Raw genomic sequence first — 24,773 nt, forward strand, 5'->3', positions numbered from 1 at the left:
ACAATCTCGGGGCACAATCGGCAATCGTTCTCAGAAGGTGTGTTTACATTTTGTTTTTTTGCTTCAGTCTGCAAGGAGTGGCCTGTGTGCCCCACTTTCCCCCATTTAGTTTTGTCACTATGTGCCAGTCTCTTCAGGACAGCTGGACGCCACCGTGTGATATGGAGACCCACCTGTAGAGAAGTTCAGACATGCATTACCAGCTGCAGTTTACACTTAGAGAGAAAGTTCTGTGCGCCTGTCATTGGCTGCACACCCCAAATATAAAGTGCTTCTGGCTTGCAGCATCATCTGATATAATTATTGCTGGAACCTGTCTGCGATGTAAACACACCCTTATAGCCACTATTTACTCTACAGTAATTCCCAGTTATCCACTATTTGTTATGTAGTCACTCCCAGGTGTCAATTATTTTCCATGCACTAACTCCCTTGTATCTGTTTTCCTTTAACTGTAATGTTTTCTAATTAAAATGAGGGTCTCTTTCCTTTTACTTGCTTAAGTGCAGTTTTGGTGAGTATATTGCTTTGCAGACCCGCACTATCCAGGCAAGACAGGCAGACTGTTTGAATCACCAATTTACATGTACTAGTTACTCTTGCACAATTCTCATTATTGGCAATATTTTTGGACAACATGTCCTTAGGTGCTATAATGCCACAAACTTGAGAGTGACCTAACCTTGGTATGAATGAAGAACTTAGTCAGAATTGCCATGTCATCTTAACTGTTACAAGATGAATGACCTATACGCTTATTTACTATTCAGTGTTTAATGCTTTATGCTTTAATGACCAGAGAACAACTCAATCCACACCATTTATCTCCTGGTCTATGCTTCAAGAGCAGCACAAGGACAAGCCAAAGATCAAGGCACCTGCTATTGAAATCAGTTTACTTCAGGGCTACCAGTATTGGGTAAATCCCAGTATGAGATTTTCAACTGTAAGCGATATACCTGCAACATCCACTCATATCAAAAACAAATATGATTTAAAGTAGCAACCTCCGTCTGTCACATGTGCCAAATATAATGACTCAATGGGAATTCATATATTCGCCTTCTCATCCTCTTTTCCCTTTTCCTCTCCAAAAGCCAGACTCCCTTTTTAGGCGTCCAAGATTCTGCTTTGTTTAGAATCAGGAAGAGATCAATACCTTCCTGCACAATGGGTGCAAGGTGTTATCATCAAATTGCTTATTATTTGTTCTGCAGGGGCAACTATCTTCTGAATAGCATATATCTATCTTTCATCATTTTAAAATAAAACATACGTAGATCCTTTTCACTGAAAAATGGCCAGAAAATTGAAAAACACTTGACAGCTGGGATCATTCCTGCTCCATGGCATTCTCTTGCTTTTTCTCTGTTCCTGGAGATTGAAATGCCAGGAATTTACCAGCTGTCACTTCTCAGTATTTTTTAACCATTTTTCCAGAGAAAGGGTTTGGAAAATTTACAAAAAGGCACACGGATAAAAGGTGGTTAAAATGCTAGTGGAATTTTTTTCCCCCCCAATGACTGTTAAAAGTAAGCAATTCCTTAGCCTGATTCGAGAGTCGACATACATTTCACACTCATTGTACTGGGAAGTCTCTGGTCCTGGGCAGGCTTTCGCTTTCAGCTGTGAAAAGGAGAAAATAAAAAAGAGACAGAGACTCAGGTAGTCAGTCAGTTCCCGCAAAGCCTCTGAGAAAGTTAGAATGGAGGAGAATAGCTAGAATTTACTTTTGTTTGAGTCAAGCATTAATGTGGGGAAGTGTAACATATTCATTGTTTTGTATTATTATGTGAACACAAGCTGTACTCGCTGTGAATATCTGGTCTCATCTCACCAAGAGTTCACTTAATCCACCATCAAAAAGATTGAAGAAACGCATAGGTTAAAGTCATGTATATCCAGTAAAGATCACAAAGGGGTACTATTTTTACACCCTACAGTTACACTATTTTGTAGTATGTTATTGGGCAGCACAGGCATACTCTAAAACATAGAATGGTTACAGCACTGAAGGAGGCCATTCGACCAGTCAAGCCCGTGTTTGCTCTCTGCAAGAGCACTTCAGCTAGTCCCACTCCCCCGCCCTTTCCCCATAGCCCTTCAAATTCTTTTCCTTCAGGTACTTATCGAATTCCCTTTTGAAAGCCATGATCGAGTCTGCCATCACCACCCTTTCAGGCCGCGCATTCCAGATCCTAACCACTCGCTGTGTAATAAAATTTTTCCTCATGTCACCTTTGTTTTTTTTGTCAATCACCTTGAATCTGTGTCCTCTGGTTCTCGACCCTTCCGCCATTGGGAACAGTTTCTCTCTATCTAGGCCCCCATTACATTTTTACTTATATTTTTTATCCACACCTTTGTTTTGGCCCTCCCCCCCTTTTTTTTCTCCCACATGGCAGCTGTCTCCCATTCTGCCAGCGAATTTCACACCTAATCTAGAGCCGTCTTCTGTCTCCACTAGTCCTATCACCATCTCGTCTCATTTTGAATATCTCTTAATGTCTCTTCACTTCTCTTTTGTTCTCTCCCAGCCCCCAAACTGGCCTTTTAATCTATTTCATTTCCTGTGCTTCTTCAGTCTTGACAAAGGGTTTCGACCTGAAACGTTGACTCTATTTCTCTCTTCACGGATGTTGCCTGGCCTGCTGAGTTTTTCCAGCATTTTCTGTTGTTATTTCTCACTACCTACTCTGTCCAGACTCCTTATGATTTTGAACACCTCTATCAAATCTTCTCTCAACCTTCTCTGCTCTAAGGAGAACAACCCCAGCTTCTCCAGTCTATCCACGTAACTGAAAACATAAAATGCTCAGGCTGCTTATCTAATGATGAGTATCACTGTATCGGGAATTTCCTTCGGGGTACTCCCACTCCACCGGCGTAACTTTGGTGGAAACGGGCATAAATGGGGTTTCTCCTGATGTTATGGCAATGGAGTGGGAGAAGCCCCAAGAAAATTCACAGGAAAGAGAAGAACCCAAATTTGTAACATCAACACAGTCCCACACAAGGGATATCACAATCCACAGGCAAGAGGGCAGGAAATTGCATCTTCTGTGTGAGACTCCTGCCAAACATGGAAGAGTTGGTAGCCCTGTTGACATTTTATTGTGCAAATTCCCAGTAGCATTTTCTGACTATCTCCCTCTGAGACAACACTATTTAATGCAGAGGTATTTAGGATCTTTCAAGCAAAATGGAAGGGGAAAGAAGGACATTTGGTGACAAGCAGGCATAAGAACAGATGAGGAAAATATGAGATGGTGCCAGAAACATAGGTGGGGCATCTAGAACATAAGAAATAGGAGCAGGAGTCGGCCATTTGGCCCCTTGAGCCTGCTCCGCCATTCAATAAGATCATGGCTGAACTTCTACATCAACTCTGCTTTCCCACCCTATCCCCATATCCCTCGACTCCCTTAGTGCCCAAAAATCTATCAATCTCAGTCTTGAATATACTCATCGACTGAGCATCCACAGCCCGATTCACCTTCACAGAAGTATAAAGTGAGGAAACAGTAAGTAAAAAAACATTGGCCTGGGTTTTGCGGTCGGTAAGAGTACGCTGTCATACCGCCTTTGAAATGGACAGCAAGTTTGGGATTTCCAGCACATGCGCTAAATTCTGAACTTGCAATCTGTCAAGTTCCGACTTAACAGATGATCCACACTGACATGGAAATCCTAATTGCTGGCACAGAGTTGGGCTAATTGCCCACCACTGCCCAGCAATTACGCCTGAAAATTTTACGGCTGGTGGCAACAGGCGCAGCAGCCTGTTTGCACAGCGTGAGGGGATGCCCGTCAACAAAAAATCTTCATTTTGGTGAAAATCATTTCCTTTAATGGTTATTAGCTGTCTGCAGACTTTGACACTTAAGCAGGATTTAGAAAAAAAATCAGTTCAGCAATGAATATTATTGCATCATATGAATTGTTTTATTGTGAGGTCTCCACAGCAATCTAACTTCTCCCTTTTTCCAAACTGGAACCAGCTGGCCATGAACCATCTACAGCCAAGAGGGTAGACAAGTGACCTGCTCCCTGGCCTTTCTCCAAAGCCACTTCTTCTGAGTCACTGGAAGGTGTACAATCTGATTGGAGCACCGGCTCACGTGATCCCAGTTATGCTTCCACACACGATGTGCCCCTGGGATCCGTGGGCCACTACGCTACTCTCTATTCCGCAGTGTCCGATAGGAACTTTTCGTTTGGGGCCTCGCAACACATAAGTGTGCATAAATCTGGTAGTACAAAGGAGTGCAAGAGAGTTATAGACAATCACATAAACTGAGGATTTAGACAACTAGTATGAATCTCAAACTTCACTCTCATAATTTATTAATAATGCTAACTCCTTAATTAGGTAATGGCCTTATAAAACTCTCCAAACTATCCATTATATATTGTATTTAATAGTCCACAATGTTTCTCCTTCTGACAGAACTATTTGCACCAGTGAAATTAAACACAGAAGAATGGGTGGTCAGGGTGTAATCAATGTTGTAGCCTAAAATAGTTGGCAGACCATTTGTGCACAAGCATGAGTGCACATACAAGGCCATAACCAGCAAGAGACTCTTGTATCTGTAATTAATCTACTAATCCTCTGCTAGTATTCGCCAGAACTTGTACATGCATAATTGAGGAAGGTTTTATGTTCAGAAGAACGAGAACTAAAAAGTTTGTGACAAAGGGGAAGCACGGTGGCATAGTGGTTAGCACTGTTGCCTCACAGCGCCAGGGACCCGGGTTCGAATCCGGCCTCAGGGGACTATCTGTGTGGGGTTTGCACATTCTCCCCGTGTTTGCGTGGGTTTTCTCCGGGTGCTCCGGTTTCCTCCCACAGTCCAAAGATGTGCGGGTTAGGTTGATTGGCTATGATAAATTGACCCTTAGTGTTAGGGGGGGATTAAATACGTGGGGATAGGGTGGGATATGTGTTGGTGTAGGGGTTACGGGGATCGGGTGGGATATGTGTCGGTGCAGGCTCGATGGGCCGAAATGGCCTCTATCTGCACTGTGGGGTTTCTGTGATTCTGTGAAAGTTATGGTACTAAAATCTTAACAAGAGACCTATAAAATAAGATGCAGATTCACTACGCTCTGCTAACTGGTGTACCCACTGTAGAAATTGTGCCATTTTTGATTATGAATCGCAGGCTTGCCAGCAGCCCAGCTCTGCTAGGCTTACTGGGAATCAAGGCTGATATTGCAGTGAGCAAGTCCCAATAGATGTTGCTAGCAATGTTCTTTAAATTAATTAAACATTAGAAACATTTTCTTGTCAGAATAAGATTTAATAATGATCTCACCTGAATCCAAATTTGTCCATTGCAATGGCAAAATGTCGCGGCTGGTCATAACAGTGGTAGAGGTTTCTGTCATCCATCGGGATTAAGTCTACATCACTGAATACAAAGCAGTCATACTCTTCATCCTTCAGTACCTCCATGTAGCCAATATTCAGCAACTTTGCTCTGTTGAACATGCCTTCACCGTGCTGCAAGACACAAGTAAGCAGAAAAACACATGTAAAATGCACGTCATGTGCACTCTGAGCTCATGGATATACAAGTTAGGAGTGTATATTATGTAGGACAATAAATATACTGGAATGTGTCCTAAGGCACTAACACATTCAGGAGTTCGCACAATATCTTAAAGAAAAAACAATGAGTTCAATCTATTTGTCGGCACCCTGTGAATGCTGAAATGCACAAAATCCCTGAACTTCTCTCCAGCCTTTTGTTATTTTATATAAACTAGGGCTCGTGGGGGTGGTTTAATTCTATTTTCATTCAGTTTTTTCCCCTTCTGACAGTAGATATTATGATAGTATAGGAAAGATAGCGAGTGCCTACGTCCAAATCATGATATTGAAGCACGTCACTGGAACTGCACTGGTATCAGCTTCTAATGCAGTGCAGTGCATGGATACAGCATACCCTACATACATTAATTCAGTTACACATCGGAAGGTGCAAGATAATGGTTGTCCACTGAACACACAGATTAGTAACTTCTTGTATTGTAAAATACAGGCAAGATTAACAATGTTTACTGGACAAACATGGTTTGAAGATGATACACTCGCCAAGAGTGTAACAGATGATTGAATCATATAAAAAGTATATTTAACATGGGGCTGAAGCAGAAATTGTAAATTGTAACTTCAGATTGTAATACAGAGGAGCAACTTGTTTTTATTTGTTACAAGGTTATAAACACTTCGTACTGCTGAATTTTCAAGGCATTTATGTGACCGTTGCCCACTTTGGAGGGTCGGGGGAGGAAGTATATTGCAACCTAGACTTTGCCTATTAAGAAAGATTCAAAAGACAGTCCTCATCACTGCATCACCTGGTAAAAGTTAACATAAATAAAACCTGTCCTTCAACACAGCTGAATCCATGTCCTCAGTGAAGCAATAGTTGACCCAGATAAATTCACTTTTGCTACCGGTTGATCAACAATTTCTCCCCAGGAAGAAAAACTCCTGAATATTACTGGCAACAAATTAAAATATACACAAATAGATTCTTTACCTACCTCAATGGAAAATAGTAGTAGTGGGGATCATCATTATTTCCTACTGATAAGTCCCAATACCAGTATATTGCACAATCAGCGACAAACACTTTGGTTTCTGACTTTTAACCGTACAAAATTACTATTTTAATAGCAAAAATATAATTAAACATATGGAAGACCCTTGTAAATCCTCATCAGAGGGGAATTAATCCTTTAAAATTAATCTATTATAAAAATACATTTTATTTAGCAGTGCATTCCATATCTAGTGTTATACAATTCTCTGAGAAAATACTTTCATCTCATTCCCTTATTAAACATTTTGATTCAAATCTTGCTATTAAGCCTTGTTTTATAAATTCTGTACTGAATGCACAGTATTTATATTTTAATTAATTCCTCTTGTAAATTTAACTACATGCATCAACTTAATCCTAGTCACTCATATCCTTATAGTTTAACCTTTGCTTTAATGAGAATAACCTAATCTAGTTCTGTGAGCCCAGGAAGCAGCATTCTGCTCTGTAGTGTGCTCTCTCCAAGACATCCTGGAAGACAAAGCCTAAAGCAGGCAATATTCCAGCTGTTGCCTAACTAAAGCACTATACAGCTTCAATATCCCCTCGTTTTACTTGCTATATTCCTTGATATACATCCAATCATTCTATCCACTCTTTCAGCATTGCAATTACAATATGATTTCAACATCCTATAATTTTATCACACCCCAAATCGTTTTCAGATTCTACTTTTTGGATAAGATTCCCTGATGTTATGCTCATTGAAAATAATACTAGATCCAATATGCATCACTTTACATTTTTCAATATTAATGGTAATTTGTCAAACATCTGTCAGATACCCAAACATTCCGTATCTTCATGCAAATTAGCTGCTCTTTATACCCAACCATCCTTCCGACATTATGTGATTTCATCTAAAAATCTCATTATGTTAATCATCTCGGTGTCCACACAAATAATGAAGATGGGTAGAAGACCCAAGAGTGATAGAAATCGTCTTCCATTTATAACAACCCTTTGAATATACAAATATATGAAAAGAGAAAGGGCCATCCGACCGATTGATGCTTGCCCCATTCAATAGACCTTATGCACCACCCTCCAAACTTATAATAATGTTAATTCCTGGGAATACAATACTTATTTTTAAATCGAAAGCCAGTTCAGCAAAGCCTCTGGTAAACACCTTCCCAACTCTAAGCCAATGAAGCTAACTCCAGGTGGCCATGGTTACCCATGATGCATTACTAGGTGAACTCAACTAATCGACACATCCCAAATACTCTTCCCTTAAGCACTTATCGTCATTTCTTAAAGACTGTAGTGTATCCATATTTACGATATTATCCCTCTGAGAGAATACTTCCTCGCATCAACCTCGACTCATGCTAGTTATTTTATAGGCAGGCCCTTTAATATCACTACTACTATCCATTTTGAATATCTTGTCTAAATTCACTGTATCTAATCCTTTCATAATTTTAAAGATAACTATCATATCTCTTCTAATGCTGTTTCTCCAAAGTGAAAACATCGAATTCTACAAGCCCATCGTCATTAAGCCAATTGCAAAAGCTTCTACAAGTATGTAAAAAGAAAAAGATTAGTGAGGACAAATGTAGGTCCCTTACAGTCAGAAACAGGAGAATTTATAATGGGGAACAAGGAAATGGCAGAGCAATTAAACAAATACTTTGGTTCTGTCTTCACGGAAGAGGACACAAATAACTTCCCAGAAATGCTAGGGAACCAAGGGTCTAGTGAGAAGGAGGAATTAAAAGAAATTAGTATTAGTAAAAAAATAGTGCTGGAGAATTAATGGGACTGAAAGCCGATAAATCCCCTGGACCTGATAATCTGCATCCCAGAGTACTAAAAGAGGTAGCCATGGAAATAGTGGATGCATTTGTTGTCATCTTCCAAAATTCTATAGATTATGGAACAGTTCCTGCAGATTGGAGGGTGGCAAATGTAACCCCACTATTTAAAAAAGGGAGAGAGAAAACAGGCAACTACAGACCGGTTAGCCTAACATCAGTAGTAGGGAAAATGCTAGAGTCTATTATAAAGGGTGTGATAACAGAATACTTAGAAAATATCAACGGGATTAGACAAAGTCAACATGGATTTATGAAAGGGAAATCGTGTTTGACAAACCTACTGGAGTTTTTTTGAGGATGTAATTGGTAGAATAGATAAGGGAGAACAAGTGGATGTGGTGTATTTGGATTTTCAGAAGGCCTTTGATAAAGTCCCACATAAGAGGTTAGTGTGCAAAATTAAAGCACATGGGATTGGGGGTAATATACCTACATGGATTGAAAATTGGTTAACAGACAGGAAACAGAGTAGGAATAAATGGGTCTTTTTCGGGGTGGCAGGCGGTGACTAGTGGGGTACCGCAGGGATCAGTGCTTGGGCCCCAGCTATTCACAATATATATCAATGATTTGGATGAGGGAACCAAAGGTAATATTTCCAAGTTTGCGGACGACACGGAACTAGGTGGGGTTCTGAGCAGGATGCAAAGAGGCTTCAAGGCGATTTAGACAAGTTGAGTGAGATGGCAGATGCAGTATAATGTGGATAAATGTGAAGTTATCCACTTTGGTAGGAAAAACAGAAAAGCAGAGTATTATTTAAATGGTGATAGATTGGGAAATGATAATGTACAAAGGGACCTGGGTGTCCTTGTACACCAGTCACTGAAAGCAAACATGCAGTTAGGAAGGCAAATGGTATGTTGGCCTTCATTGCAAGAGGATGAGAGTACAGGAGCAAGGATGTCTTACTACAGTTATACAGAGCCTTGGTGAGACCACACCTGGAGTACTGTGTGCCATTTTGGTCTCCTTACCTAAGAAAGGATATACTTGCCATAGAGGGAGTGCAGCAAAGGTTCACCAGACTGATTCCTGGGATGGCAGGACTGTCGTATGAGGAGAGATTGGGTCGACTAGGCCTGTATTCACTAGAGTTTAGAAAAATGAGAGGGGATCTCATTGAAATGTATAAAATTCTGACAGGGCTAGACAGACTGGATGCAGGGAGGATGTTTCCCCTGGCTGGGGGGTCTAGAACGAGGGGTCACAGTCTCAGGATACGGGGTAGGACATTTAGGACTGAGATGAGGAGAAATTTCTTCACTCAGTGTGGTGAACCTGTGGAATTCTCTACCACAGAAGGCTGCGGAGGCCAAGTCACTGAATATATTTAAGAAGGAGATAGATAGATTTCTAGACACAAAAGGCATCATGGGGTATGGGGAGAGAGCGGGAATATGGTATTGAGATAGAGGATTAGCCATGATCATATTGAATGGTGGAGCAGGCTTGAAGGGCTGAATGGCCTACTCCTGCTCCTATTTTTCTATGTTTCTAATAAAAGATCTAGTTTTAGGTATTATTATCCTTGTGCCCTTCTCTGCACCTTCTCCAGATCCTAAATATCTATCACCAGGTGTGGCGACCAAACCTAGGCACATTACTCCAAGTGCAGATATACCAAAGGCTTGTATAAAAAAAGTATAGTGCTCTTAGTTTTTACTGTTATTGGCCTAATAATGGAAACTAAATCCCTTTTTTATTTATAGCCACCTCACATTGATTGATTGTTTCCAAAGTCCTTGAACGTGTTGTCACCTCCCAAATCCATACCCATCTTTCCCGCAACTCCATGTTTGCATCCCTCCAACTAGGTTTCCGCCCCTGCCATAGTACCGAAACGGCTCAAAAAATGTTTGTGACTGTGACAAAGGTAAACTATCCCTCCTCGTCCTTCTCAACTTGTCTGCAACCTTTGGCATGATTGACCACGCTATCCTCCTCCAACGCCTCTCCACAGTCGTCCAGCTGGGTGGGACTGCACTCGCCTGGTTCCATTCTTTATTTATCTAATCGTCACCAGAGAATCACCTGCAATGGCCTCTCTTCTCACTCCCGCATCGTTACCTCTGGAGTCCCCCCAAGGATCTATCCTTGGCCCCCTCCTATTTTTCACCTACATGATGCCCCTTGGCGACATCATCCAAAAACACAGCGACAGTTTCCACATGTACGCTGACGACACCCAGCTCTACCTCACCACCACTTCTCTCGACCCCTCCATGGTCTCTAAATTACATGCAGCACTGGATGAGCAGAAATTTTCTCCTATTAAATATTGGGAAGACCGAAGCCATGGGTTTTAATAATAATAATAATGATAATAATCAACTTTATTGTCATTGTTAGTGCACAAGTGCAGTACAACGAAATGTAAGCTTGCGGCTCCCGAGAGTGTACATTTTGATTAAGACATTTAACATACATTTGGCTTGTAACATAAACATAAACATAATAAAGTGCATTGACAGATGTGCAGGCTTTAGAGTTTATTAGCAGAGTTCAGTAGGATGACAGCCCTGGGAAAGAAGCTGTTCCTAAATCTGGTCGTGCGGGTGCGAATGCATCTGTAGCGTCTCCCAGATGGCAGGGGGGCGAACAAGCTGTGGCTGGGGTGGGTAGGGTCTTTGATGATGGTCAGTGACCTCCGTAGACAGCGTTTCTGGTATATGTTCTCAATGGTCGGTAGCCGGGTGCCGGTAATGCGTTGGGCAGTTTTGACTACCCGCTGCAGGGCTTTCCGGTCATAGGAGGTACAGCTGCTATACCACACTGTGATACAGTTCGTCAGGATGCTCTCTATTGTGCAGTGGTAAAAGTTAGAGAGGATCCGGGGTGACAGGTTGCATCCCTTCAGCCTCCTTAGGAAATATAGGCGCTGCTGGGCCGCCTTCACCAAAGAGGAGGTATTGAGGGACCAGGAGAGGTCTTCCATGATGTGTCCCCACCACAAACTCTGCTCCCTAGCCACTGACTCCATCCCTCTACCTACATCTGTCTGAGGTTGAACCACGCTGTTCGCAACCTTGGTGTCATATTTGACCCTGAAATTAGCTTCCGACCACATATCCACGGCATAACTAAGGCTGCCTATTTCCACGTCTGTAACATTGCCCGTCTCCGTCCTTGCCTCAGCTCATCCGCTGCTGAATCCCTCATCCATGCCTTTGTTACCTCTAGACTTGACTATTCCAACGCACTCCTGGCTGGTCTCCCATGTTCTACCCTACGTAAACTTGAGGTCATCCAAAACTCGGCTGCCCGTGTCCTAACTCGCACCAAGACCTGTTCACCCATCACCCCTGTGCTCGCTGAGCTACATTGGCTCCCGGTTAAGTAACCCCTTGATTTTTAAATTCTCATCCTTGCTTTCAAATCCCTCCATGGCCTCGCCCCTCCCTATCTCTAATGTCCTCCAGCCCCACAAACCACCCCCCCCCGCCCCAAAGATATCTGCGCACCTCTAATTCTGCCCTCTTCAGCATCCCTGATTATAATCGCTCAATCATTGGTGGCCGTGCCTTCTGCTGCCTAGGCCCTATGCTCTGGAATTCCCTCCCGAAACCTGTCCGCCTCTCTTTTCTTCTTTAAGACGCTTCTTAAAACCTAACTCTTTGTCTGCCCTAATTTCCCGTTATGTGGCTCGGTGTCAAATTTTTGTCTTATAATACTCCTGTGAAGCGCCTTCGGACGTTTTACTACGTTAAAGGCGCTATATAAATACAAGTTGTTGTTGTTGTTTAATGATGGTTCTCTTTCCTGGTCTGTCACTCTTATCATACATGCCTTGAGTTGCCTTGCCCCCTCATTAAATGACACCTACCATTAATGAGCCCATCTTATAATCAGTTTGCTCAGCTTGTCCAACATCCAGTCATGGATGAGCTGCAATTTCCTCCAATTAAGCATTGTGAAAATCAAAGCAATTGTTATCAACTCCCACCACAAGCTCTGTACCTTTACAAGTACCGCCTGCTTTTTGACAGAGTGAGATGAAGGTGGGAGGAGGCTGGTGTGGTGCATAAACACCGGCATAGACCTGTTGGGCCAAACAGCCTGTTTCGGTGCTGTAAAATTCTATGTAAAACCTACTGGACTCATTCTTACTGCCAATCCTTGCATACTGTGCAAAATGGGTCCTTGCCAGCATCAAATGTTTTAACTAGTATTTGCATATTGTTAAAATCAGCATATATAGGATTAAAACAGCAACACATAGGGCATTTCTCAAAGACAAACTGGTAGTGGCATTCTTCATAAATGCAAATTGATAAGCTGAGAACAATAGAAAGTTCCAGGTATCAATTAACCAGGATGGTCACATTCAATGACAAGCATCTTATGCCATTATCAGAGATTGACTTCTTCCGATATCGATGGATAGTTATTTGGCTTAATTAAATCTTAAGAGGACTATTGTCTGCTGTCTTTATTTTAGGATCTGTTTTTTTTTTGCAGCGGGGGGGGGTGGTGGTGGGGGCAAAGGCTGTCCATATTTTAAATGTCTGAGTCACCTATGCCAGGGTGTTATTACTGTAGAGTTTACAATAGGTAGTGTCCTGTTTAAAGGTCCATGTTTATAGAGAAAACAACTGTGTCTTTGTTGTTTTATTAGGGAGTGTAGAAAAATATGTATCTCATTGCGTTAAACTGTGTACTGTTTATTCATTTATCATATGTTAATAAAGGGGTGGTAGAAGTTTGCAACTCTCTTTCACAAACAGCATTTGATGCTAGGTCAATTGTTAATTTTAAATCTGAGATTGATAGATTTTTGTTAACCAAAGTTATTAAGGGATATGGGGAAAAGGCAGGTATATGGAGTTAGGTCACAGATCAGCCATGATCTCACTGAGTGGCAGAACAGACTCAAGGGGCTGAATGGCCTACTCCCGTTCATATGTTCCTAAAACCACATATTGCTTCCAAGTCTATGGGCTCGATTTTACTAATGGAGGTGGGTTGAGGGCCGGCTGCCTGGTGGACCAATTAGTCCTGCTGTGTGTGCTGTCTGCTGCAATGACTGGGAGTGGGTCTGTACTGATGAGGTCATTGCTGCACTTGTTTTTAAGGGCTCCGTGTAGCCTCAGCCTCTCATTTCTCGTTGCTGCTGCAGCTTGAATGGGCCAAGGTGACCATGAGTGCTGCAAAATCCAAGGCTGCTCCCCGATTCACTGAGGACTCCCTGCAAACTCTTGTGCAGGGAGTAAGAGGACGCAGGGAGATTCTGTTCCTTCCCGTTGGCCGGAGGAAGCCTCCTCAGCAGACAAAGGCAGCCTGGCTGCAGATTGCTGAGGAGGTAAGCGCAAGGTCGCTATGTGCACGCACCTGGGTCCAGTGCCAAAAATGCTTCAATGATCTTCTGCAAACATCAAAAGTGAGTGTCACATCACACTTACCTTCAAACTGCTTCCCTTCTCTTCTCATCACCAGCACTCTGCATTGTCAGCCTGCTCCTCCACATCCCCCCTTACTTCCTTTTCACCCTTACCTATCCATCTCTCTCTCTGTACTGAATCACTTCACCATCCTACTATGCAGGCCTCACACTCGCTCTCACTGTTATGCAATGACAACAACTAACAACACACAGGGATGCAGCTTCCTCTTGCCACCTCACTCCATCTTGGTCTCCCTCTAAGCTTCTAGGTTTTGGATTCTTCACACTCACTCCATCATTCTCACTGAAACTCCACTTGTGTCCCTCCTTGCAGGAAAAGCTAGCCCACAATAAGAGGAAAAGAGCAAAGATAGGAGGATGCACACAATCCCTGACCAAATTAACAAATGCTGAGGAGACTGCTCACGACATCGTGGGAGATGGCGAGGAGCTGGAAGGAGAGGCAGGCGCAGTTGAGAAAGCTGGTGACGGAATGCATTTTCATCCCTCGCATTTATAATTCATGATTGACTGCAATGGCATCTGATGCTCATAAAGATTGACTTCTGATCATCTGCACAAAAGGACGTGTCTGCTATCTAAAAATCTGATGTCTAACTCATGCCTTTACTCTCTCACAGGACCATCGAGAGCCCCCCTCCTCACTGTCCAGGAGGAAGAGCCAGATGACTCCTCAGAGGAACCTGGAGCCTCAGAGGGAGCAGCGTCACCAGGACTCAGCGCACCCAGCACCAGTGCAGCAGCGCATACCTCTGCAGGGCCTACGCGACATAGAGTAGCGTTGTCACCTGGTGTATCACAGCTCACAAGTGGGCATCAGCAGATGGTGGAGACAGTGACAGCAGTGGAGAGTTCTTGTAGGAGGGCGCTGGATGCTCCTAGCTCTGCTCAGCTGCATGTTCATGTGGCCCAACAGGTCCATACTGGGGTTTAGGCTCCACACAGCCTCCTCCCATCCTTCTTCATCTAACCCCATCAACATATCCTGCAATTCCTTTCTCCCTCATGTGTTTATCTAGCTTCCCCTTAAATGCATCTATGCTATTCGCCTCAACCACTCCCTGTGGTAATGAGTTCCACATTCTCACCACTGTCTGGGTAAAGAAGATTCTCCTAAATTCCCTATTGGATATATTAGTGACCATCTTATATTTATGGCCCCTAATTCTGGTCTTGCCTGCAAGTGGAAACATCTTCCGTACATCAACCCTATCAAACCCTTTCATAATCTTAAAGACCTCGATCAGGTCACCCCTCAGTCTTCTCTTTTCTAAAGAAAAGAGCCCCAAGCCTGTTCAATCTTTCCTGATAGGTATAACCTCTCAGTTCTGGTATCATTCTAGTAAATCTTTTTTGCACCTTCTCCAGTGCCTCCATGTCCTTTTTATAATATGGAGACCAGAACTGTTCACAGTACTCCAAGGGTGGTCTAACCAAGGTTCGATGCAAGTTTGACATAACTTGTCTGCTTTTTTAATGGCTTCATTAACCTGCCTTGCTACTTTTAGTGATTTGTGTATCTGTGCCTCCAGATCCCTCTGTTCCTCTACTCCATTTAGATGTTTATTTTCCAAGGAGTATGTGGCCTTATTCTTCCTACCAAAATGTACTACCTCACACTTATCTATATTGAAGTTCATTTGCCACTAATCATCTAATTGTTCGTGGATATTCTCAAACAACTCTATCAAGTAAGTGAGGGATGGACTGTACCTTCTAAAGCCTTGAATGGCTACCCCCTATGATGTTCAATTATAGTAGGTCACATGTAACAGGTCCCATCTAATATCGTCCCTATAAATGAAGTTAAACTCACTGGCATATGGTTCCTTTTATAACCAACGGAAGCATGAGCCACCCTGCAATCTTCAGGAAACATCCCAGAGCACAAAGCACTGGTGAAAATATCAGTATAACCCCTCCTATTTCCTGAGTACATTACAATAAATTGAACTTTACTGTACCAAGCAAGCTTCACCTTAGCTTCAATCCTTTTCTTTTTCCTGTGGCTATGTAAGGCTTCTTTGTCCTTCAACGAACATTTAAAGGTGGAACTTTAGCAAGTGCTTCACACTCCATTCCCCATGACCAACATCCCTCATCTGGATGAGCACGAAAAATTTAAAGTTGTTTAAAAATATTACCTCTTGCAACAATGATTACCCAACACTGATCCCCTACCTTATCCGAGTCTTTCTTAATACTTACAGTGGTAAAAATTGGGTAGTGCCCCTACCTTCGCCAGGGCGCTAAAATTAGCGCCCCGAAAAAGTTAGCGCCCCCGCGGTCGATTTTCCTAGGTAGCGCCCCGAGAGGGGAGGAGAGGCGCTACTGGAAGTGCCCCGCGTCCCTCTTGGGGCGCTGCGAGCCAACATTGCGCCGCAGTACTGCAGGCCTTCCTCCCCTTCCTCCCCAGCTGGGTCACCAGGGATCGGGAGTGCCGGCAAACAAGAGCAGCCGGCACCCTGCCGGGGGGGCTTCACGGGGGCCGGGGACAGCAACAGTGGCAGGTGCTGGCAGGCGGCCAGCAACAAAAATGGCCGCCCACCACTTACTTTTCCTTTTTGCCTATCTTTCCTGAATATTGAATACCCCTGGATGTTGAATTCCCAGTTTTGGTCACCCTGGAGCCATGTCTCCGTAATCCCAATCATATCATATTCGTTTACCTCTATTTGCGCAGTTAATTCATTCACCTTATTACGAATGCTCCTCGCATTAAGACACAAGGCCTCCAGGCTTGTTTTTTTAACACTCTTACACCTTTTAGAATTATTATTTACTGTGGCCATGTTTGATTTAAATCCTTGATTTCTCTGACTGCCACCTTTGTTTTTTTCCTTCCTGTCTTTTGCTTCTATCCTTGTTTCCCTTTCCTCTGTCTCCCTGCTCAGGTTCCCAACCCCCTGCCATTTTAGTTTAAACCCTCCCCCAGAGCACTAGCAAACACTCCCCCTAGGATATCGGTCCCGGTCCTGCCAAGGTGCAAACCGTCCGGTTAGTACTGGTCCCACCTCCCCCAGAACCGGTTCCAATGTCCCAGGAATTTGAATCCCTCCCCCTTGCACCATTCCTCTAGCCACGTATTCATCTGAAATATCCTTCTATTTCTACTCTGACTAGCACGTGGCACTGGTAGCAATCCTGAGATTACTACCTTCGAGGTCCTATTTTTAAATTTACCTCCTAACTCCCTATATTCAGCTTTTAGGGCCTCATCCCGTTTTTTACCTATATCGTTGGTACCTATATGCACCACGACAACTGGCTGTTCACTCTCCCCTTCCAAAATGTTCTGCAGCCGCTCGGAGACATCCTTGACCCTTGCACCAGGGAGGCAACATACCATCCTGGAGTCACGTTTGCGGCCGCAGAAACACCTATCTATTCCCCTTACAATAGAATCCTCTATTACTATAGCTCTCCCACTCTTTTTCCTCCCGTCCTGTGCAGCAGAACCACCCACAGTGCCAGGAAGTTGGCTGCTGCTGCCTTCCTCTGATAAGCCACCCTCCCCAACAATATCCAAAGTGGTATATCTGTTTGAGAGGGGGATGGCCACAGGGGATCCCTGCACTACCTGCCTGCGCTTACTACTCTGCCTGGTGGTCACCCATTCTCTTCCTGCCTGTGCAGCCTTTACCTGCGGTGTGACCAACTCCCTAAACATGTTATCCACGATGTCCTCAGCATCACGAATGCCCCAGTATGTATCCACTCGCAGCTCCAGTGCCGCAATGCGGTCTGTCAGTAGCTGCAGCTGGATACACTTCCCGCACACATGGTCGTCAGGTACACAGGAAGTGTCCCTGATTTCTCACATAGTGCAGGAGGAGCATACCACGGCACAGAGCTCTCCTGTCATGACTTACCCTTTAATTAATTCAAATTAATTTAAATCAAATCAATCCCACCAATTACACTACAATTAAATGATATACTGAAGGGTCCTTGTTTACCAGCAGTTCCCGCTACACCACAGACACCCTAGAAACTATAAACCAAAATTTAAGTTTGGAAAAAAGGAGAAAAAGCGAAATACTCACCAACCAATCACTTACCTGCTTTCTGGTGATGTCACACTTCGATTACTTTTTACTTCTCTCTCTCCCTCTCTCTGAGATTGGTAAACTTACCTGCTCCGCCGCCTCATTTTAAATCACCACCGCCGCCTCGCCGCTCCTCACAGGTCCACCGCCGCCGCCGCTGTGGGGCCTAGCTGCTCCACCGCCTCGTTTTAAATCACCACCGCCGCCGCCTCGCCGCTCCTCACAGGTCCACCGCCGCCGCCGCTGTGGGGCCTACCTGCTTCGCCGCCTCGTTTTAAATCACCACCGCTGCCTCGCCACTCCTCACAGGTCCACCGCCGCCGCCACTGTGGGGCCTACCTGCTCCGCCGCCTCGTTTTAAATCACCGCCGCCGCCTCGCCACTCCTCACAGGTCCGCTGCCACCGCTGCGGACCTGTGAGAAAAGGTCATTGATAGTTTCAGTAAATTTTAACAATTTCCTTTGCTAATTTGCTTGCAAAGTTCCCTGTCCTCTTACCCTGTTGCCCTAGAGACCTATAACAGATCAAGCAATCAACTTGGAACCTATTCCAGGTTCCAGCTATACACAAACTGTTTCTCCAATAATCCCGCTTATATACCAGGCAGGTAATAGTAAATCCAACTTTAAGGGCTGGATTTTGATACTGGAGGCGTGTAGGAGGTAGGACTACAACTTTTGGGGTTATAGTCCTGCCTCCATCGAGTTGTGGCCAACCCACGCGATTTTCACTTGATTGATCTTGTTGAGCTCGCCCAGTGGGCTCAGCAGGCCAATTAAGGGCAACCCGGCAACAGGTGACATCACAGATTGACATTTCATCTGTCAAGAGCTGTCAAACACTGACAATCTGTACGCTAAGTTAATTCCTTCCTCTCAGGCTGATTTAGAGATCTCTCCGGAACAGAAAGCTGAATGCTGCAACTTATGACAGCTCGCGGCCATTCTGCTTTCTGTGCCGGTGAGATGAGGGACTCCCGAGACCTGAAGGAAGGAAGGCTGTAAAGGTAATTAAAGGTAATTAAACTTATTTAAACACTTTACACACACCAAACACACTTACCTCTGCACCCATGCACCCATCACTCACCTGAACACTCGACCCCTCCAAGCCCTTCAGCCTGACGGTCCGCCTCGCTAACTTGGCGTGGTTTGGAGCCGTCAGGAATCCCACACTTCAGGAATAAAAATAGTGATTAGGTTGGCACTAATCCCCTTCCCGCCTCGGGGAGGCGGCTCCCAGCACAGGTCAGGTATCTGCCTCCTTTGAAACTGGCATGGAGGCGGGTTGGGGGCGGGATGGGTTCGTACCCCCCGATTTCGCGATTTTAACCCCCCACACGCCTCCAATCCCGCCTCCACGGCCCAATGAAAATCCTGCCCTAAGTTTCTACATAAAAATGTAACGATTTATTAATGACTTAGATAACACAATAGAGAGCCATATATATAATAGCAAAATACTGCGGATGCTGGAAATCTGAAATAACAACAGAAAATGCTGGAAATACTCAGCAGGCCAGGCAGCATCCGTGGAGAGAGAAACAGGGTTAACATTTCAGGTCTGGGACCTTTCATCAGAACTGGAAAAAGCTGGAAATGTAACAGATATTAAGCAGGTGCAGCGACGGGGGGTGGAGTTTAGGAGGGGAGGAAGGAATTGAAAGAACATGCTGTGAAAATGTTGCAAATGGGAATGGCAAAATCATACTGCATAAAAAATGGGGGCAGGGATTATTATCTGAAATTGTTGAACTCTACGTTGAGCCCGGCAAGTTGCAAAGTGCCCAATCGAAAGATGAGGTGCTGTTCCTCGAGCTTACGTTGAGCTTCATTAGAACAATGTAATAGGCCGAGGACAGAGAGATCAGAGTGGGAGTGAAGTGGAGAATTAAAGTGACAGGCGACCGGAAGCTCAGGGTCACCCTTACAGACTGAATGGAGGTGTTCTGCAAAGTGGTCGCCCAATCTGCGTTTGGTCTCCCCAATGTAGAGGAGACTGCAGCGTGAGCAGCGAATACAGTATATTAAACCTGCTTAATATGTTACATTTCCAGCTTTTTCCAGTTCTGATGAAGGGTCCCAGACCTGAAACGTTAACCCTGTTTCGCTCTCCACGGATGCTGCCTGGCCTGCTGAGTATTTCCAGCATTTTCTGTTGTTATTTCAGCGAGGCATATATCCAGGTTTGCCGATGACACAAAGGTTGGTGGCATAGTAAGTAGTGTAGACAGGAGCATAAATATAGGTTAAGTGAGTGAGCAAAACTGTGGTAGATGGATTTCAATGCAGGTAAGTGTGAGGTCATCATTATGGACCAAAAACGGAAAAATCCTAGTATTATTTAAATGGTGAAAAGCTAGGAACAGTGGAGCTCCAAAGAGATTTAGGGGTCCACGTACACAGATCACTAAAATGCAAAAAAAAAAAATCTTAAAAGGCTAATGGAATGTTAGCCTTTATAACAAGAGGGCTAGAATATAAACGGGGAGGAAGTCTTGTTACAGCTATCCAAAGCCCTGGTTAGACCACATCTGGAGTAGTGTGTACAATTCTAGGCACTACACCTTAGAAAGGATATAGTGGCCTGGGAAGGAGTGCAGCGCTGAATATTACCAGGGCTCCAAGGGTTAAATTATTAGGATTACATAAACTAGGCTTGTATTCCCTGGAATCTAGAAGGTTAATAGGTGATGTGATTGAGGTTTATAGGATTTTGAAATGAATTGATAGAGTAGACAGAGAGAAACTTTTCCTGCTGGTGGGTGAGAACAAGGGGACATCACTTTAAAATCAGAGCCAGGCCATTCAGAAGAGAAGTTAGGAAACACTTCTCATGCAAAGGGTGGTAGCAGCGTGGAACTCTGTACCACAAAAAACAGTAGATGCTCATTTAATCTCTTTAAATCGGAGATCGATAGATGTTTGCTAGCCAAGGGTATTAAGGGATATGGAGCCAAGGCGGGTGGGTGCAGTTGGGATACATTACAGCAACTTTTAGGAAATGAAGCTGGGCAGGTGGAAGGGGTATCAGTGGGAGCGCATTTTGGTGGTAGTGATCATAATTCAGTTAGATTTAGCATCGTTATGGAAAAGGACAAAGATAGACCAGGAGTAAAAGTTCTCGATTGGGGAAAAGGCCAATTTTACTAAGCTGAGATGTGATTTAGCAAAAGTGGACTGAAAACAGCTACTTGAATGTAAATCAGTGTCAGAGCAGTGGGAGACATTCAAGGAGGAGATGGTGAGGGTCCAGGGCAAATATGTTCCCACAAAGAAGGATGGTGGGACTCCCAAATCTAGAGCCCCCTGGATGTCAAGGGGCATACAGGGTAGGACAAGACAAAAAAGGGAAGCTTATGTCAGATACCGAGAGCTCAATACTGCAGAAAGCCAAGAGGAGTCTAGAAAGTGCAGGGGTGAAATTAAAAAGGAAATTAGAAAAGCAAAGAGAGGGCAAGAAAAAATATTGGCAAGTAAAATCAAGGAAAACCCAAAGATATTTTATAAATACATAAAGAGCAAGAAGATAACTAAGAAAGTGTAGGACTTATTAGAGACCAAAAAGGAAGCTTGTGTGTGGAGGCGGAAGACGTGGGTATGGTTCTTAATTAATACTTTGGGGTCGATTTTCCTGGAGCCGTCAGGCGGGGTTTCAGGCGTGTTGTGGGGGGGGGATCCCGAATTCGGGGGTCCCGACACCATCCCGCCCAAAACCCCGCTCCACGCAAGTTTCAGAGGCGGCGGGTACCCGCCCCGCACTGGGACCCGCCGACCCCAGGCAGGAAGGGATTAGTGCCAATTAACTGCCTGTTAACAGGTAGTTAACAGGCAGTTTTTAGCCTAATCCCTATTTTGAGGGGTGTCGTGTGGGATTCCCGACGGCTCCAAACCACGCCAGGTTAGAGCAGGCGGGCCGTCGGGTTGAAGGAGTAGTTGGAGGGGTCGCGATGTCCGTGTTCAGGTGAGTGATGGGTGCATGAGTGCAAAGGTAAGTGTGTTTGGTGTGTCTAAAGTGTGTAAAGTACTTTTACTTACCTGTACTTACCTTAACAGCCTTTCTTCCTGTAGACATCGGGAGCGCATCACTCAGCCAGCACTTAAAGCTGAATGGCTGCGATCTGTGAAAAGTGACAGCCTTCAGCTTTGAGTGCTGCTGAGAGTTCTAACTGAGTCTGTGCAGAAGGACTCATGTTAGAACTCAGACTGTCAGTGTTTGACAGCTTCAAACAGCTGTGAAGCACTGATATTTCATCTGTCAAGAACTCTTGACAGATGAAATTGCAGTCTGTGACATCACCTGTTGCCGGGTGGCCCTTAATTGGCCTGCTGAGCCCTCTGGGCAGGCTCAACAAGGTCAATCAAGGGAAAATCGCGCGGATTGGCCGGACGTCGATGTAGGCGGGTCTAAAACCTGAAAGTTGTAGTCCTGCCTTCTTCCTGACAGCTTCGGGAAAATCGACCCCTTTGTGTCTGTCTTCACAAAAGAGAGGGACGATGCAGACACTGTAGTTAAGGAGGAGGAGTGTGAAATATTAGATGAGATAAATAAAGTGAGAGAGGAAGTATTAAGGGGTTTAGCACCTTTGAAAGTAAATAAATCGCCAATCCTGGATGAAATGTATCTCAAGCTGTTAAGAGAAGCAAGGGAAGAAATAGTGGCGGTTCTGACCATCATTTTCTAATCCTCTCTGGCTACAGGTGTGGTGCCGGAGAACTGGGGGACTGCTAACATTGTACCGTTATTTAGAAAGGGAGAAAGAGATAGACTGAGTAATTACAGGCCAGTCAGCCTAACCTCGTTGGTGGGAAATTATTAGAAAAAATTCTGAGGGACAGTATTAATCGTCATTCAGAAAAGCACGTTTTAAAAGCACGTTTTAATCAAGGACAGTCAGCATGGGTTTGTTATGGGAAGGTCGTGTCTGACTAACTTCATTGAATTTTTTGAGGGTAACAAGGTAGGTTGATAAGGGTAGTGCGTTTGATGTAGTCTACATAGATTTTAGCATGGCTTTTGACAAGGTCTCCTATGGCAGACTGGTCAGAAAAGTAAAAGCCCATGGGATCCAAGGGAAAGTGACAAATTGAATCCAAAATTGGCTGAGTGGCAGGAAGCAAAGGGTAATGGTCGACGTGTGGGAATCAACGGATTCCTATCTAAATCACCAAGGTCGAGTCCGTTCAGTAAATTAACCGAATTTAATTAAACTGGTGAACAAAACAAAAACATGCAGGAGCAACAGCAAACAGGTCTATACAGTAGCTTGTTCCACGAGGTCTGAACTCAGAACCTCCCACCTCTGACGTCATGACGTTTCCCGCCACTCGGGGCACCACGTGACCAACGTGATGACGTCATCGCGTTGTTTCAGGGTTTTTACAGAAAGCTTGTTTACACTCAGCAAACGGACATAGGTGCTGTAACATTGCTTTAAAGACAGTTATTCATTTGTACAGGAGTTCATTGGTGGTTTTGCCACATGCGCCCCCCCAGAAGTGTCTTTAATCATCAAAGTCAATTGCAGAGGAGGTCGGACAATCCTGTCAGAGCGACTCCGATATTCCTGGAGAGGAATAATAGATGGTGCAGGAGAGGAGCTGGGCCGCGGGGCCGATGGGCCAGGCGTAGCGGCCGCGGGCGGTCGCCCACGACGCGGCGGCTGCGCTGTTTCGACTGGCTGGCCGAGGTCCAGGTGTGCAGCCTTGAGGCGGTCCACGGAAATGTAGTCGGGCGTCCCGCCGACGTCTACCAGAAAACTCTTGGCGCCCGCCTTCAGTACCCGGAAGGGGCCCGTGTATGGAGGCATGAGGGGACTACGGTGGGCATCGTGCCATACAAAAACGAATTTAGCCCTCATGAGCGTTGGCGGAACATGTGACGCAGGCAGTCCATGTTGTGAAGTCGGAATGGGCCGGAAAGCGTGCGCCGCGGCTCGGTGAGCCTCCAGTTGTTCAGTGGCGGACCACGGACGCGTCGGCGACGGGAGAAACTCGCCGGGGACCCTGAGCGGCTGGCCGTAGACCAGTTCGGCGGCCGACGCCTGCAGGTCCGCTTTAGGCGCCGTGCGCAACCCGAGCATTATCCATGGCAACTTATCCATCCACGCGGTCCCTTGGAGGGTGGCCCGCAGCGATGCCTTCAGAGAACGATGGAAGCGTTCGCATAACCCATTGGCCTGCGGGTGGTAAGCCGTGGTGCGATGGAGCTTGGCGCCCAATTCTGAAGCCACGGCGTTCCACAAAGCAGAGGAGAACTGTGGCCCGCAGTCCGATGAAATGTCCGACGGCATGCCGAAACGGGCAACCCAGGACGAAAGTAAAGCCCGGGCGACGTCCGCAGAGGTGGTGGACGTCAATGGAATGGCCTCCGGCCATCTGGTGGTACGGTCGACGATCATCAGCAGATGCGTGAACCCTTGTGACGGTGGTAGTGGGCCCTCGAAAACGGCGACAGGAGCTTTAGCGTGGCGCTGCACCTTCGCTCTCTGGCACATGACACAGGTGTTGGCCCAGTCGCGCACATCTTTTCGCATTCCCCTCCAGACAAACTTGGATGCTAACAACTTCTGTGAAGCCCGCACACCCGGATGGGCGAGGTTGTGCATGATATCGAAGACTTTCCTGCGCCAGGATGACAGAACGATCGGGCGTGGGTCTCCCAGGGAGACATCGCAGAGCAAGGATGTGCCGTCTGAGTGGAAAAGTACGTCCACTGGCCGCAGGCCGGACGAATCGGAACGGAAAGCGTGCGTCTCCGGGTCAGCCGCTTGGTCGACCGCCATTAGTGAATAGTCGAGACCCAGTTGGACGGCCGCACGCAAAAGGCAGTCGGCAACCACGTTGTCCTTGCCGGCCACATGACGGGTGTCGGTGG

General features: G+C 45.1%; 1 protein-coding gene across 2 annotated transcripts in view; it reads right to left on the reverse strand.

The window, feature by feature from the left end:
* The window catches only part of b4galt2 (UDP-Gal:betaGlcNAc beta 1,4- galactosyltransferase, polypeptide 2), a 587,897-nt gene that overhangs the window by 114,645 nt on the left and 448,479 nt on the right, over positions 1 to 24,773 (reverse strand). For both annotated transcript variants that reach the window (XM_085983112.1, XM_085983110.1), the window contains exon 4: positions 5,322 to 5,509. In XM_085983112.1, the coding sequence (XP_085839238.1) occupies positions 5,322 to 5,509 (188 nt within the window). The remainder of the gene's footprint in view (positions 1 to 5,321; positions 5,510 to 24,773) is intronic.

The sequence above is a fragment of the Somniosus microcephalus genome, chromosome 3, assembly GCF_052327205.1.
Source record: "Somniosus microcephalus isolate GS21.2 chromosome 3, FLI_Smic_1.0, whole genome shotgun sequence".
In the NCBI taxonomy this organism is placed as follows: Eukaryota; Metazoa; Chordata; class Chondrichthyes; order Squaliformes; family Somniosidae; genus Somniosus; species Somniosus microcephalus.